The 16,937-nt window shown below is 48.8% G+C and overlaps 1 protein-coding gene across 6 annotated transcripts in view; it reads right to left on the bottom strand.

Moving 5' to 3' along the window:
• The window catches only part of RPH3A (rabphilin 3A), a 257,663-nt gene that overhangs the window by 21,372 nt on the left and 219,354 nt on the right, over positions 1-16,937 (bottom strand). For all 6 annotated transcript variants that reach the window (XM_045073643.1, XM_045073642.1, XM_045073644.1 and 3 more), the window contains 8 exons: positions 16,408-16,573; positions 13,096-13,134; positions 12,836-12,988; positions 7,367-7,453; positions 5,687-5,749; positions 4,469-4,708; positions 3,218-3,297; positions 439-513 (listed from right to left, as the gene is read on the bottom strand). In XM_045073643.1, coding sequence (XP_044929578.1) covers positions 439-513; positions 3,218-3,297; positions 4,469-4,708; positions 5,687-5,749; positions 7,367-7,453; positions 12,836-12,988; positions 13,096-13,134; positions 16,408-16,573 — 903 coding nt within the window. The remainder of the gene's footprint in view (positions 1-438; positions 514-3,217; positions 3,298-4,468; positions 4,709-5,686; positions 5,750-7,366; positions 7,454-12,835; positions 12,989-13,095; positions 13,135-16,407; positions 16,574-16,937) is intronic.

Below are 16,937 nucleotides of genomic sequence, written 5' to 3'. Positions count from 1 at the left end.
CGCCTTTGCTCCGTAACAAACATTTTCTCAGGTGCTTAGCACTAGAGCCTGGAGAGAGTTATTCATTTCTCTTTGGAGAGGAGAAGCATTTGGATGGGACATAAAGTGGGTGGGGGAGGTGAGCCACGGTCAGCACTGGGGAGCCACTGAAGGTATCTGAGCAGGCGGATGGCCTAATTGGGGCTTCTGCTTCTCTCCTGGACTTCGGCAGCTCCCTGCAGCCCCCATTTCTTGGCTGGAGACATGGGCAGAGCACCTGCCCCTCGAAGGGGAATAATTCATGGTCTACCCCATACCCCTTGCAAGGACTTTGCCACTCAGGAAGGAGGGGCGTTTGGGGCCAGTTAGGGGGGCTATTTTAGGCTCTGATCTGGGAACCTTGGGTGCCTGCCAGGGCCCATGTGCCCAGTCTGCTGAGAGGTCCAGGCCATATGGTACCTTGCTGGCTCCCGGCAGGAGATGCAGCTTCACGTAGGGATCTGCCAAGCCGTTGGAATCCATGGGCTTCAGTCCCTGCGACAGAAAAGGCAACAGCATGAAGGGCCTTGGGAGGGCCTGACGCTCAGCTGTCACAGGCACAGCCCCTGGCATCTGTCCTGCCCATCAGTCCTCCTGTGTGCTTCCTCTTCCAAAGACAGAGGAGGGAAATGAAGTATGCTGGGAAGAATGGTAGAATCAGGCAAACGGGGTTTGGAGCCTGGCCATGTTACTTCCCAGCTGTGTGACTTTAGGCAAGTTCCTTAACCTCTCTGAGCCTCATTTTCCTCATCTGTCAAAGGCGATAACAGTACCTGCTTCACAGAGTGGTAAGACTTAAACATGGTTCTACCTGTGAAATGCTGAGCCGAGAGCCTGGTGCACAGTGATTTCTGCATCAAGGCTGGACTGTTGTTCTTAGCATGGAAGGAAATGTTCCAGAACAAGGATGGGAGAGAAAGAGAAGCTGGGGAAAGGGGGCCTGAGTTCTGGCCCTGGCCCCACACTCATTTTGGAGACCTCAGTTTTTCCATCCATAAAATGGGGAACACAGGATCTGTCTGGACCCCCGCCTCCTGGGCTTGAATGAAGCTTGAGTGAGACACCATGGGGGAAGGGAGTTTTCCTGGGGTAGTAATTAAACTGGGATTGTTAATATGAGCAAGACCCCAAATTCCTGGGGCCCAGACATACTCTGTCCAATGTCCTATGCTAGGGCTGGGCAGGTGTTCCCACCTCTAGGCTCCTGGTATCCTCTCTCATAGTACTAATCCCAAAGCCATGCATCTTTGTGGCCTCAGTTTCCCTATCTGTTCAGTGGGACTGTTTGCAGTCCCTATTCGTGGGGTTTTGGGGGGATTAACTGAGACCTCACCTGTGAAGGGTGAGCTCTGGGTATAGCACTAGTGGGTGTGGACAATGGGGAGAGGGTGCCACAAAGTAGGAGATAGGGGGAAAGCTGGCAGTATAGCCTCATAGGTAAGAGCACAGGCTCTTGAGCAGGACTTCCTGGGTTCAAATCCCAGCTCTGCCACTTCCTGGTATGTGATCTGGGCAAGTCACTTAAGCTCTGTGCCTCAGTTTTGTTGTCTGTAAAATGGGAAAGACGATAGAAACTTCCTCCTAAGTTGCTGTGAAGATTAAGCAGAATGAAATCATCGTGGAAAGCCTATGATACTCAGGAAATGCCACAGCCACAGTTTCTTGGCCATTTCCCCGACATGAAGTCGGTGAAGGCAGGGCCCAGTTCTAGCTCATGCTAGGATCCCCAGCTTTTAGGAAGTGCCTGGTACAGAGTAGGCATGTAATGAGCATTTCTGGAATGACTGCTGGGGATTGCCAAGGCTGCAAACTGGCAGACACCATGCTTTTAAAATCTGACCTTGAACATCTCTGTTCGAGGCGGCTCATGCCAGTTTACCAAAGCTAATCCCACAGCCGAACACCTCACACACTGCTCGTATCTGTCACCCGCCCAGCCCGAGAGCAGGTGGGTTTTCTGTACCCCGTCTTGAGGGGTGGTGATGGTGTGGCTTTCCCCCATGGCTGGAGCTGAAGGAGGGGACTGAATGAATGGGCCGAAAGCAAAACCATTACATCTGGGTGCAAATCAGGTCTACCCCTACCAGCTATGTGACCTCAGGCTTTAGTTTGCTGAGACTCAGTTTCCCCATTTGTACAACGGGGCTAATAATAGTCCCTACCTTCCAAGGTTTCCAGGAGGATGGCCAGAGCCAATGAATGTGCTGATCTCACTGTGTTGTTGGGGCATGTAAGCGCTCACTACAGGCACTGATACGGAACAGGTGCTCAGCAAAACCTGCTGAAGATGTGCCCTGGGCATGTTGATCCAGGAGCTGTGCTAAGCTTTAGCCTCGTTTATCATCCAAACCGGGACATATTATGAGCAAAAAGGGGAGCTTTTCATTATTCCGGCAGGGTCACAGGGATTGGCTAAGGTCTGTCCTAGGCAAACAGGAACGTGGGATCACCTTACATTTAATACTCTTATGGGAGAGGCACATTATTGTTCCGGATTTACAAACGGCACACTGGGGCTCAGAGAGATTGAGTAACTTTCCCCAAATCACACAGCTGAGAGCAATGGAGCTAGTGTTTGAACCCAGGAAGTCTGCTTCCTGAGCCCTGCTTCTGCTTCTGCATGTGCCAGGCTTGCAGCAGGGGGGTAGTGGGGTGAAGTGCGGGGGAGGGGGGGCTCCAGTCAGTACTGGGTGCTGGCATCATCCAGCTCTCCTCCGGGTCCGGAGTTGAGTCGGATCGCTCCCCCCTGGAGCCCACAGCATGGAGATGGCCCAGTATCGGCAACAATGGGTGCCCCCTCCCCCACCCCGCCTCTGGCTGCTGCTCCAGCCCGACAGTCATAGGAGCACAAGGAGCCACTGGGTAGGCCTGTTAGCTACCAAGTCCGGCTGGCATCACTGCCAGGCAGCCCCTCTGCTTCAGTCCCTCCAGAGGCTGCGGACATAGCCTGGCCCATTTCAGCTCTGCCCTTGACTGGCGGCTGCCTCCACTCCCAGGAGGCAGCGACAGCCCGGTGAAACCCCCCCTACACCCACCCCCCAAAGGAAGTCCTCCAAAGGAAGCATCCATGGCTAATTCCTGCCCCTTTCTCATCACTGTCACTGTCAGACATAGACAGGCCCGGTCACCCATGCCATCTCCAAGTCCCCAAGACATGCCTGAGCATTCTGAGAGGTCCCCAGCTTGGCCTCTCACTTACTTTGGCTTTTATGATGGTGCAGTGCAGGGAGCTATTGTCCTGGTCGTAGAGAAGGCTGAACTCCAGGGCACCCAGGGTGGCTGAAGGAGGCCGAGGCAGGAACCAAGAGAATATTCGTTCAGTCACTCGGCAAACATTTCCTAAGTACTTACTATGTGCCCAGCCTGGTGGAGGCACTGAGCCTACAGTGGGTTCCCTACTGCTCTGGACACCCCATCCTGGTAGACCCTCCTTTCCTTCGGAGCTCTCAGCACACCTGTGGTCACTTACTCTCACTTAATCGTGTGTGCAGCTGCCCAGTTACTGATTTCCCATCCTGCTACACCGAGAGCCCCCTGACGGCAAGGGCAAGGGCTGTGACTGTCTCGTTCATTGCTGTGTCCCCACTGGGCACAGTACAGAGGACACAGTCAGTGCTCACATAGTCACAACAGGAAGAAATGAGTCTGAGCATTTGCTTTTGCCTCTGCCTGGAATATTCTGCCATTTTCCATCAAGGAGAGGCGACAGGACGGGTCAAAGCCAGGCCACTGAAAATGACCATGGGTCACTTCTTCCATCTGTGTCCTGTCTGTCCCCCTGACTAGGAGCTCTTGCAATGCTCCCAACCCCACAATACATATTAGATCCAGACACTCGTCCATCCATGTCTCCCTCCGGCACACAAAGGCCATGGCAGCTCTCCCTTGCTGCTCCGACACACCCAGGATGACTGTCACTGGGGTGTATTGTGCATGTGTGTCCCTAGGACTCTGGGACTGAATGGGCAAGGCCTAGAACAGGCACTTTACAAGTCATTGAAGGGATGGATGTAGGAGGAAATGTCTAGGAATTTTTAAATTATGGTTAAGATATTACTTCTAGAAGATATACGTTAAAGAGTTTTAGAGGCTATCAAAGTACATACATCTAGCTAGAAAGAAAGACATGAAATGCTGGGCCATGTGATATTTCCGTCTGACTCGCTGAGGAACCACCAAACTGAGCATCGCAAATACAGTCAAACCATATTCTTTAAAATGATGCAGACGGTAGCTCTGATGTTCCGTGTTTATCACAATAAAAATACACATAGCTTCTATTCTTTAGAAAGCTGATGTTGCTTTGTGAAGTTAGTAACACCAACCTGTATCTTTATAACTTGGTTGGTATGTTTATTAGGCTTGGCATACAGGGGCCTGTTCCTCTGCCCCCGGGGACGACACCCCAGAGTGACTCTCCCCAGACACTCCTCCCGTAAGTGCCACCTACTTGCTTCATCCGAATCGTAGCTGTTGGCTTCTTCCTCCTCCTCCTCTGGGGGTGGGGGCTGGCGGGCAGGGGCCACGGCAGGCTGGGGGGCAGCAGCAGAGGCTTGGGAATAGGGGCCCAGTGGGGGGCCCGCTCGGTCGTCCCTGGCGCCAACCGCTGAGTAGCCCCCAACTCCCCCTGTTCTCTCCTCCCGGGGTGGGGCAGTGGCCCCTGCATAGCCAGAGTCACCGGGAGCCACCTCTGCAGGGGAGATGGGGAGAGGGCGGGAAAGAGTCAGCTGAGTCTCTGTGCGGTGACATCAGCAACTGCTGCAGTGTTACTGCTAGTGATAAGCACCTACTGTATACCATGTGTTTGGCAAGGTACCAGAACCATGCAGCCCAGCCGTGGAGGATTGCCAGATCTAGCTGACAGGAGGCCAGGGGACCAGAATCACCCAGACCAGCCATGGAGGATCACCACAACCAGCTGACGGGGGACAGGGGTACTGCATCATGTTATTCACGGGTCCTCTGAATGTTGCCTTTATCAAAACCACCTAGGGAAGCTTGCAAAAATGGGTTCCCGGGCACCCAGACTCAGTAGGCAGTGCCATGGGCCTCTCTGCTGTGTGTCCCGGGGCAAGTTACTTAATGTCTCTGAGCCTCAGTTTCCTCACATGTAAAATGGGAATTGTAATACCTAGAGGTGCTCAAAACTAGTAGATATTCTTTTAAAAAATTACTACATGGACGGCACTTAAAACAGTACCTGGTGAGCTAGAAAGCAATGAGTAAGCCGTAGCTCTAGTAACTGATATGAGTCATACTCCTCATATGAAGAATCACCATCACTTAGCATGATCCTAATCCACTCCAGGCCATGGGCTAAGGTTTTATATGTCTTGGTTTGCTTAATCTTCCCATCGACTCTGTGAGGTTATGCCCATCTTAGAGATAAGGAAACAGAGGCTCAGGGAAGTTAAGTGACTTGACAGCTGGAGAGGAAAGGAGCCTGGATTTGAATCCAGGCAGTCTGTGTTCTTAACCACTGTATGTGCTGTCTTTTTCTAGCTATGTCATCTTAGTGAGGACCATCTAGAGTTTTGGAATTAGGAAGACCCCTCAGAGCTCATCAGATGGGTCTCTGGGCGCAGAGGGAGTGAAGGTCTGGCAGCCCCTGCTCTCCCACAGGAAGAGGGGTGCCCACTGGGCAGATATGGGAAGAAAGAACACTTGCCTGGTCTCTGATCTGGAAAGCGTCCTGCGGGTCCAGTGCCGGGTTTGCTGCCTCCTGGAGGCCCTGAATGGGGAAAGAGAGAGCGACAGAGCAGACAAGGTGGTATCATTTGGGTGTTCTTCCCTATCCCCCTTCATTTAAGGACTGTGGACAGAGGCCTGGAGGCAGCAGGTGATGGCCACAGGCACCCAGGGATGCAAAAATGGTCCCACTGGGGGTCTCTGAGGTCAGAAAGATCTGGGTTCAAGCCCCAGTGCTTCCTTCCTGGGCCTCAGCTTCCTCCTCTGTGAAATGGCTGTGTCTCACCGACTGCTACAAAGTTGATAAATGAAATGGAATTGGAATTGTTGTGAGGTGATATGCAGGTTTATGCCTTGACTCCACCATCCACTACTATGGGATCATTCCTAGTCCAGTGGATTCTTTACAACTACATTTCCCATAGCATAGGATGCAAGGGAGAGCCACAGAAGGGGGCTTGGAGTAATGTTGAAACAAGAAACAGCAAGAAAGTCATTTCAGTTCCCACTGCCTGTCAATACCGACTCCATCATGGAAACGTCTCATTTAGGTGCTACTTTGTCTCTAACACCTCTCTAACTTTTGTGAATTTCCCTTTTGAGCAAAAAAGAACAGGCCTTGGGTTCAGACCCTTCAGCAGGCCGGCACACAGACAGTCTCACTGCGTGGTTCTATTTTCATCGCATTAATTTTTATAATTACCCCCTGCAATGGGTTGAACTGAACTCCCCAAAGGATGCTGAAGTTCTAACCCTCAGTCCTTCTGAATGCAGCCTTATTTGGAAAGAGGGTCTCTGCAGACGATCAAGTTGACATGAGGTCATCAGGGTGGGCCCTAACACCAGACAGCTATGTCCCTTAAAAAAGGAGAGATTTGGACACAGAGAGGTACGTAGAAGGAAGACGGTGTGAAGACACAGGGAGAAGGCCACCAACCGGCCAAGGAAGCTGTGGGCCAACGGGAGCTTCTCCCTAAAGCCTCCAGGAGGAGCCACCTCTGCCAGCACCTTGATTTCGGACTTCTGGCCTTCAGAACTGTGAGACTATGAAGATCAGTACTTTCAGGCCACTCTGTGCATGATACTTTGTTAGGATAACCCTAGCAAACTGCTCCGTGTCTTTAGGACATGGGATACCGGGTTCTCACATTATTACAGGTTCCTCTTAAAATAACACAATGTTAACTGCACCAGTCAGGCATTATTGCTACTGCTTTATGCAATCCATATTCGTATGGATTTTCCCATATTACTCATCTCTTTGGTCACCATGTCCTCCTGACTCTCACACTTCTGGGAGCATCGGTCCCCAGCACTTCCTTGAGAGAGTCTGCGATACCAAGTTTTCTCCATTGCGTTTTTCAAGTGAATCGATTTCAAGAAAGACGTGAAGTAAGAGGGCAGGTGGCAGGTGCATGAGCTAAGGACTGTGAAAGGGAGTGACAGAGCCTGAAGAAGCCTGTCATCATGGGTCTGTTGGTGCCCTCTCACTGTGCCCATCTTCCCCACCTGGAGGATTACTCATGGTCAGGATCTTTGCAGAGCTGAGGGTTTGGTGGTGGCTGTGGCTTTGCAGAAAGCCGGGCGGGCTCTGGAAGCAAGGACAGGAGATACCGGGGTCCCAGCTGAGTGACAGTCTGGGTGGGCAGGCGGCAGGTACCTGGCTGTGCGGCCTGGGGTGGCGCGGGGCTCTGCATGGTGGCCGGGGCGGGTCTGGAGGCCTGCACGGAGTTGGCCCGTCGCAAACCTGCAGGGGAAAAGAAAGAACCTGTCTTGTTCTGCGCGTGCGCGCGCACATACCCGCACATGCGGACACAGAGTGGAAGCAGGAGGAAGCCTTGAACTGGTCTGCTGGCACGAGGCAATGCCTTCTGGGTTTGAACTGAGTGCAGACCCCCTCCTCCTCTCCGTGCCTTCTCTCTGTGCCACACTCAGACCCCCTGTGCAAGTCACAGCAGTGACACGGGGGGCAAAAAGCAAAGGTTTCATGATGCTGTCTCCACCTGTGTGACCTTCTGCAAGTGTCTTGCCCTCTCTGGGCCTCTGTCTCCTGATCTGCAAAATAGTACCTCCCTCCTAGGGTTGCACAGAGATGCTATGGTACAGTACAAGCAAAGGGCCCAGAATAGCACCTAGCATGGAGTAAACTCTAAATATTATTATTATTAGAGTAAACTCTAAATATTAATATATTTTTTTAAAGATTTTGTTTATTTGACACAGAGAGAAAGAGAGAGAGACCATAAGTAGGCAGAGAGGCAGGCAGAAAGCTCCCTGCTGAACAGAGAGCCTGATTCGGGGCTCAATTCCAGGACCCTGAGATCATGGCCTGAGTTGAAGACAGAGGCTTAACCCACTGAGCCACCAGATGCCCTAAATATTATTATTGTTGACTCTGGTCTCCGTTTTCACACACACCTAGCTCTGCCTCCAGCTTCTCATATAAACTGTGTGACTTGGGCTGGTCATCACCTTTTCTGAACCTCAAATGTCTCATGGAGGCAACAGCTCTGTCTATAGGATAACTATAGGATAATAATGACTTAACATTTATTTAATGCTTACCATGTTCCATGTTTCAGGGACTTTAAATATTACCTATTTAATCTCTATACCACATGAAGTGGGTGCTTTATTATCTCCATTTTACAAATGGGGAAGCTGGACACAGAGGACTAAGGAGCTCACTAATGTCTCCTTATTGGTGTGGCAGAGCCAGGGTTTTAATTCAAGCATTTGGTCTCCAGATTCTGCCTGAGACCATCAGATGCTACTGTCTCCTGCGCAGCTACTGGGGGATCCAAGGGGATAATGTACATAGCAGTGCCTGTGTACATACATCCAGAAGGTATGACATTTCTGGAAGAAAGCTCTGTCCTCGTGCATTTCACTGGTCTGGATCCCACCTTTCCTGAACTCAGCTCTTTGTTGCTGGAGGGGTGCTTGAATGCTAATGACAGCAGGTAATTTGCAACCTTTGGCTGGGGTCCTGCAGTAGCACTGTGGTTTGTTCATTTGGGTCCTTGTTCATTCATTCATTCACTCACTCACTTGCTCATTCAATGTCTACCAAGAGCCAATCCCTAGAAAAGATGGACAAAACCCATCTTAATTCCTCTAAGAGTGCATGGTCCGGAGGAAGGAGACAGACCCTGAGATAATGAGCTTATAAAACAGCAGTAATAGCCCACATTCACTGAGTGGTTCAGATGCGCCAGGCCATAAGCATCACTTTCTGGAACCCTCAGAACTCAAAGTCGTGTGTGGTCCCCATTTTGCAGTAGAGAAAATGGCAGTTCAAGTGTGCCCAAGGTCACTTAGCTTGGAAGCAACTAGGACCTTCAACCACGTTCGTCTGACTCCAAAAATAACCTGGGGCAGGTTATGTTATACCTGCCCCAGGAGGTAGAAAGTGAATAATCATGCACCCTGGGGTCCCACGGCATGCCGGGCTGTGTTCTGAGAACTTTACAAGGACCACTGTGAGGTTTCAGTTCACTTAACCCTTTACAGCAACCCCAGAAGATAAGACTGATTACTGCCATTCTTTTCATTTTATAATAATTGAAAGCTTGCTGTCTTGATCTGTAAAATGGGAACATGCAGCTGGCAGGTGGTAGAGCTGAGTGTTTGTGCTCTGTTCTGGTGTTTGTGCCCTTGACACTGAACTGACATGGCCATAGAGGTAAATAAGGAGCATCGCAGGGGATGGAGGCAAGAGGCAACCTTTGGCTAGGGGGACGGGAAGAGCTTCCTGGTGTAGGTGGAGTTTGGACTTGGAGTTTGGGCGTACCAACATGAAAGGGCTACTGATGCCCAGACAAAACTCTGCAGCCTAAAGAAAAGTCAGGATGATTTTGGTTTATTCCAGGGCACTAACTCCATGGCCCAGATCTGCAAAGAAGGGGACACTGGGAGGTGTCAGGATTAATGAATGGGACATGCAGGGCTGACTTGATTCTTGCTGAGGATCTGGGACCTGAGTTGCAAGTCACCCTCAGAACTCCTGACAGAATTCCCTCTGGGGCTTAGTCTGGCTCATCACCGAGGGCTGCCGGCATGACTGCGCCTTTTACTACACAGCAAGGGCATCCGGGCTGCAGGAGATCGGGAAGGGCTGCAATCGTCCCTTCTGCAGACGGTACAAAGAGGTTAGGTAGCACGAGGTGGCTGGAGCAACAGGCCCCTCTGAGTAACCCCAGTGCCCCCAGCGAGGACTTGAGTCGCCATACTGTGGGATGTGTGAATGATATACAAATACAAGATGCTGGCCCTTTGCTCAATATCCTTCTGTGGCTCCCTAGCTCCTTCAAGAAAACATCCAAACTCATATATCTAACTTTTCAGGCTCTTGAGCAATGGTTCTCAAACTTCGGCCTTCACGGAAATCACTGGAAGAGTTTCCTTAAGAAGTGCAGAGTCTGGTTCCTGACCCCAAAAGTTCTGATTTAGTAGGTCTGGAGTGGGGCAGAGGAACGAGTGCTTTTTAACACACACCCAAGGTACATGGATACACTGATCCCCTGTCTTCTACTGCTCTACTTCTTCTAATCTCTCAGAAAGAGATTCTGGCATTACTATGTTTTAGATGGTGACAAGCACTAATTAAAGCTGAGTGTCAGTCCTCTGGGAACTCAGAGGTGGGAGCAATGAACTCAGCTCAAGATGGGGCAGGTGGATGCTAAAACTTCCTAGATGGCAGTAGCATTTACTCTGACTCTTGAGGGACAGGGGTTCAAATCTGGCTCAGGAGTATTGTGTGACTGTCTTTTCCCTCAAGAGGCAAAATAATACAGAGGCTAAAAGCACAGGCTTCATATACAAAAGTTCACTAAAAATGGATCAAAGAAGGGGCGCCTGGGTGGCTCAGTTGGTGGAGCATCTGACTCCTGGTTTCGGCTCAGGTCATGATCTCAGGTTCGTGAGACTGAGATTCTCTATCTCCCTCTGCCTCTCCCCACTGCACGCTCTTTCTCTCTCAAATAAATAAATAAATAAATATTTGGAGTAACTGAATATGACTCCCAAAACACAGAAAACAAAAGAAAAATGGGACTCATCAAAATTTAAAACTTTGGTGCATCAAAGGACACTATCAATGGGGTGATGGGGCAGCCCACAGAATAGGAGAAAATATTGACAAATCATAGATCTGCAAAGGGATTAATATCCACAATATATGAAGAACTCCCATAACTCAACAATAATAACAAACGTCCCAATGAAAAAATGGGTGAAGGGCTTGAACAGACATTTCTCCAAAGGAAATATACAAATGGCCAATGAACACACGAAAAGATGCTCAACATCACTAATCATCAAGGAAATGGAAATAAAAAATATGAGATACCCGTTCACATGCATTAGGATGGGTACACACATACACACACTACACAAATGTTGGTGAAAATGTGCAGAAACTGGAAGCCTGTGTATTTCTGGTGAGAATGTAAACTGGTGAAGCTGCTGTAGAACCAGAATGGATGGTTCCTAAAAAATTAAGCATACAATTACCATATGGTCCAGGTATCTCACTTCTAGGCATAGACCTACCCCCCCCACCCAATTAAGAGCAGAGACTCAAATGGATATTTGCACATCAATGTTCATTATTCAGAACAGCCAAAATGTGAAAACAACCCAAAGATCAATCAACAGATGAATGGATAAACAAAATGTCTATCCATGCACGGGGATCTTATTTAGCCTTAAAAAGGAATTCCGGGTTGTGATACATACCACAACATGAATGAACCCTGGACACAGGATGCTCAGTGAAAGAAGCCAGTCACAAAAGGTCACATACTATGTGATTCTATTTATATGAGATGCCAAGAATAAGCTAATCCATAGTGGTTAGTGGTTACCAGGGGCTGGGGGAAAACGGAATGCAGAATTATTGTTTAATGGGTAAAAGATTCAGTTGGGGATGAAATGGCTCTGCAGCTGGTTAGTGGACAGTGTGCACGCACTTAATGCTACTATTAAAAGTAATTAAAACGGTAAATTTAATATTAAGTGTATTTTACCACCATTTAAAAAGATGCTTTCTTTAAAAAGCACTGTTAATAAAAACTTCACCTCCAGAAGAGAAAAACAAGCACAAGCTTTGATGTTGGACAGACATGGGTTTAATTTCCGGAACCAATGATCAGCTGTGTGACCTTGGCCCAGTGGCAGCACTTCTCTGAGCTCAGTGTCTCCACTGGTAAAATGGTAATAATAGAAGTCTTCATAACAGGGTTGGGGGCTGTGACAAGGATTAAAGGAGATGTATGAGAAGAGCTTGGGCCAACATCTGGCCCATAGTAAGTAGACAACAAATATCTCGTGATGTTGCAGAGCTGAGAAATCCTCCTTTCTCTATGAATCTGAATCACAGGTTCATTAGGGGGGTGTGCACAGTGGATTAAGCACAGGGTACGTGCCCAGCTCTCTTGCCAAGAAGAAGAAGAGGGACTAAGCTGCAGACCCACTATTGAGGAAGAGAAGCCAGAGGTCAATATGGGACCTGAATATTCAGCCCACCCAAGTTTGGACACAGCCTCATGTCCTCGCTTAAAAAGGAAATGAAGTGGCTCTAAGGGATCCCACAGGAGGCAGGGAGCTTTGATCTCTCTCATCCAGCAGACATTTTTCCCAAAGTCCATGAACCAAGGACTCCCACCAGTGGGCACTCTTGGCAAATAAATCCCCCGCGAGTACAGCCAGAGGTACTGGGCACCAGTGAGCCAAGAGCAGTATGAGCGACATCCTGGCCATGCTGACCGACCCTGTCTCATGGACAGCAGAGGCCACTGGCCAAGAAAAATAAAGAACTTGAGTGGGTCTGTGAGAGGGAAGTGTCTCAACTCTGCTCAGAGACACATTGCATTTTCCTCAGGGCTTCCAGGGAGGAGGGCAAATCCTCCTACCTTTTCCTGAAAGTTGGCATTAGAGCAGGAAACAGATATTACCAAACATATCTGTTTAGAGGCAGAATTGTTTCTCAGTTGTCTTTCCAACATCTAATGTGGTATGTAGCAGATGCTCAATAAATACAGAATACATGGACTAAAACACTGTCACCGCCATTCCTTTGGATTCTCCTCATCCAGGAAGCCCGTCTGGATTTGCCCATGTCTCCTACCTGCTGGGTTCCGGCTGGAGTCGCCGGCAGCCCCACCGTGGCCGTGGTCCCAGCTCTCTGAGTCCCGGCTGGTTGAGCTCATGCGTGCCTCGGAGGCCCTGCGCACAGGAGGCCCATAGCTTCCTCGCCCGGGTGCGGAGGCTGGTTCAGGACCTGGAGGGGAAATCGCATGTTAAATGGAGAAAGGGCAACAGAGGGATCGGATAGAAGGATAGAAGGGCTCCTGTCCCAAAATACAAGACAGAGTCAGCAGGACCCACCTGTTTTCTGACCTAGGCCCCTCCTGTCTTCAGTGTCACCTGGAGAGAGAGAGAGAGAGAGAGAGAGAGAGATGATGGGGGAGCCCTTGTTTTACAGTTTTGGGTGAGCCCTCACTTAAGGAGCGCACAAAGTTCCTGCCACTCTCAGGAACTTTTATAAAATGAGCTGGAAGTCCCCTCGCCCACCTTCCCCTGGGATGTAGCTCCCATTCACTATTTCACATGATTTCCTTTGCATACATGAGCCCGTGTGAGCACGCACAAGTTTTAAAAAGAACAAACTGGGATCATTAGCCAAGGATCATACAAACTGTTCTAGAATGTTATCTGTTCGCTTGAGTTTCTCCAGGACTCACCAGGCATGCTCCAACCTCAGGTCCTCTTGCACATGACATTCCCAAATGTTCCATAAGCCCTCTCTACCAGCTCCTCAGACAGCCCTTCTGTGACCTTTCCATCCAACACAGAGCCTCCTGCCACACCTGTCCCCTGCACCTGCTTCATCTGTCCTCCGGACCCCATCACTATCTGGTATTAGGTGGTATTTGGCCGTGCTGTTTGTCGAGTATCTGTTTTCCCCAGGACAATTTTAGCCGCTTGAGGGCAAGGATCTTGTCTGTTCCACGTAACACTGTAGTCCTGGGGCACAGAACAGAGTCTGGAACTCCCTGGGTGTTCAATAAGGTTTTGTTAAAAGAGTATCGAAAGCTTCTATCGTGGGCATCATTCCAAATCTATAATACACATTTCCATCATTCGATTTTAAAAGAGGCCCAATATAGCATGGTGTGGTTGTACCATCATCCATTAAACAATCCCATTAATGGACAGTTAGGGTTTTCCAGGGGTTTTGCTACCATAAATAATGATACAGTGAATACACTTACACAAATATCTGTTTATATTGGCCCTTTGATTGTTGCTAGATATATTCCCAGAGAGGGACTGCCTGATCATGTGGGACGTACACTTTGAATTTTAATAAATTCTGCCATAACACTTTGCAAAAGCCTGGAGACGATTTATAGTCTTACCAACAGTTTGTAAAGTACCCATGTCCCCTACCTCCACCAGCACTGGATGTTACCACCAATAATTTTTCATGTGTCACTGTGCAATGCTGCTGATGTTTTCTTTCTAGTGATATGAATGGTTTGGGAGCTATTTGCTTTGTCCAGAGTTTATCTGATAAGCTCATTCATACTATCGATGTGTGTGTTTGTGTCTTTAACATTATACGATATTGGTTAATATTTACTAAGCACTACATTCTGCAAAGCACCTACCATCTAGTATCTCATTTAATCTTCACAGTAACCCAGTGAGTTATTAACCTCATTTCACAGACGAGGAGAGTCTCAGAAGGCTAGGTGACTCATAGAGCTAGAACTGAGATTCGGGTCATCCTGGTCTCAGATGTCCCAGATCTTGATGGTGAGGCTGTGCAGTCTTCCCAGTCTACAGCGGGGAAAGCTTAACCAGGAAGAAGGCTGTTGCGGAGATTAGACTGGGGGCTCCTTGGGGATGTGGTGTATGTTGAGAATTCAGTAATTCTCTGCAAGGAACAGACCTGGCTTGGGCCACATCGGGAAGAAAGCGTCTGGAGGATGTGTTTTGAGTGCCAAGGACTGTACAGGACCCCTTGAGAAGTCATCTTATGGGAGACCCAGTAGGATATTTCAGCTCGGAGACCTTCGACTACCACCTACCTTTCAGAAGCATTGCTGGCGGCACTGACCTCCAGAACTGACATTCAGACCAGATTTTATCACTTAGTGTTCACTGAGCTCATTACAAGGGCCTCGTCTGGTCAAGCCTACTGGTCTCCGGCAATTAAAACATGTTCGTATTAGAGTTGCTTTTTTCCTTCTTTTTTATTTTTTTGCCTCTCCCTTTTATCATTCATTTTACTAATTAATAATATTACTTGGATAAGGATGATAATATCTATAGCCATGGTAATTTCCTTTTAGCAATTTCCCTTTTACTCATCTTTCACTTTTAATTAGTACAATTTCAGATACTCTACTGATGGTTGATAGGAGTCGCAGGGACAAGGAGGTCCTTCCCAGCAAGTCCCACTGAGGCTCCAGTGTGTACCACGATGATGGGAGTCTCTCAGTTTCTAATTTTAATTTCCACCTCTGTGGTACCTCTAAATACTCCATCAGAGATGACAACGAAAGGTGTTGGCCGCCTGGTATTGCTGGAGAGCTCCCTGTGCGACCCTTTCCTTTTAAAAAGTTTTTATTTTAGGGGCACCTGGGTGGCTCAGTGGGTTAAAGCCTCTGGCTTCAGCTCAGGTCATGATCCCGGGGTCCTGGGATCGAGCCCCACATCGGGACCTCTGCTCAGCAGGAAGACTGAGTCCTTTCCTCTCTCTGCCTGCCTCTCTGCCTATCTCTGTCTGTCAAATAAATAAATAAAAGATTATTTTTAAATAATCTTTAAAAAAAGTTTTTATTTTAATTTCACCATTGGACAAGAGTGTTACCATATTGCACTATACGATACGATAGTGCCGCTGTATCACACTTCACTATGCAGTGTTACATTCATCCCAGGTGTACAATATAGTGACTCAACACTTAGACACAAGACCCTGTGCTCATCATGACAAGTGCCCTCTTCCATCCCCGCCACTTCCTTCACCCATCCCCCACTGCTCCCCTCCAGTAGCCATCAGTGTGTTCTCTACAGTTAAGGGACTATATCTTGGTTTCTCTCCCTCCCTTTGCTCACTTGTGGCCTCTGGAATTCCACATATGAGTGAAATCATACGGTGCTCATCTTTCTCTGCCTGACTTAGCATTATACTCTCTAGCTCCATCCATGTTGTTGTAAACGGCATGATGTCATTCTTTTTCATGGCTGAGTAATATTGCATTGTGTATATTTCTATATTTATGGCTACCATGTCTTCTTTATTCATTCATCAATTGGTGGACACAGGCTGCTTCCCTATCTTGGCTACTGTAAACAATGCCACTATAAACATTGGGATGCTTGTACCCCTCTGAATTCGTGTTTTGTATTCTTTGGGTAAATACCCAGTAGTGCGACTGCTAGATTGTAGCGTAGCCCTATCTTTGACTTTTTGAGGAAGCTCCAACTGGTTTCCTGGGCTGCTTTCTTGAAAAGGGTTCTTCCTCTGAGCTGCGCAGAGGACAAAGGGGTCCTAAACCCAAGCCCTGAGGCTGGCTGTCCACCAGCTAGGTGGAAACACAAGACATGATGTCAGGACATGCTCCAGGTAGACCAGTTAGCCAAGATGTGTCCTTGGTCTTAAAAGGAGAAGTTGTTTTGTCTTACCTCGGCTCGGAACCCGGGCCGCATGCTTGGGCTCAGGTGTGACCTGCTCAGGAACAGCAGGTTCAGTGACAGGTTGCTGGGGCTTGGTCTTCTTTATGGGCATAGGCTGTGGGAGGACCTGTTTGGGGAAGCCCTTGAAGAACCATGCTCCAGATCGCTTCCACACCTAGGGGAAGACAGGATGAAGACACAGCGGCCAAGCACTAAGAGTACTGCTTCCACAAGTGCCAGTTTTTAACATTGCTCCCTGCAGGGGGCACCTGGGTAGCTCAGTGGGTTAAAGCCTCTGCCTTCCTCTCAGGTCATGATCTCAGGGTCCTTGTATGGAGCCCCGCATTGGGCTCTCTGCTCAGCAGGGAGTCTGCTTCCCTCTCTCTCTCTGCCTGCCTCTCTGCCTACTTGTGATCTCTGTCTGTCAAATAAATAAAAGCAATCTTTTTAAAAAAATACATTGTTCCCTGCCCACAGTACAGAGCCTGTCACAATTCCTATGTGACTCACACACTATCCCCCAAACACTCAGTAGCCGG

The sequence above is a fragment of the Mustela putorius genome, unplaced genomic scaffold (genome assembly GCF_011764305.1).
Source record: "Mustela putorius furo isolate JIRA1106 unplaced genomic scaffold, ASM1176430v1.1 tig00537248_pilon_pilon_pilon, whole genome shotgun sequence".
Classification (NCBI taxonomy): domain Eukaryota; kingdom Metazoa; phylum Chordata; class Mammalia; order Carnivora; family Mustelidae; genus Mustela; species Mustela putorius.
This window is presented reverse-complemented; position numbering and strand designations above follow the sequence as displayed.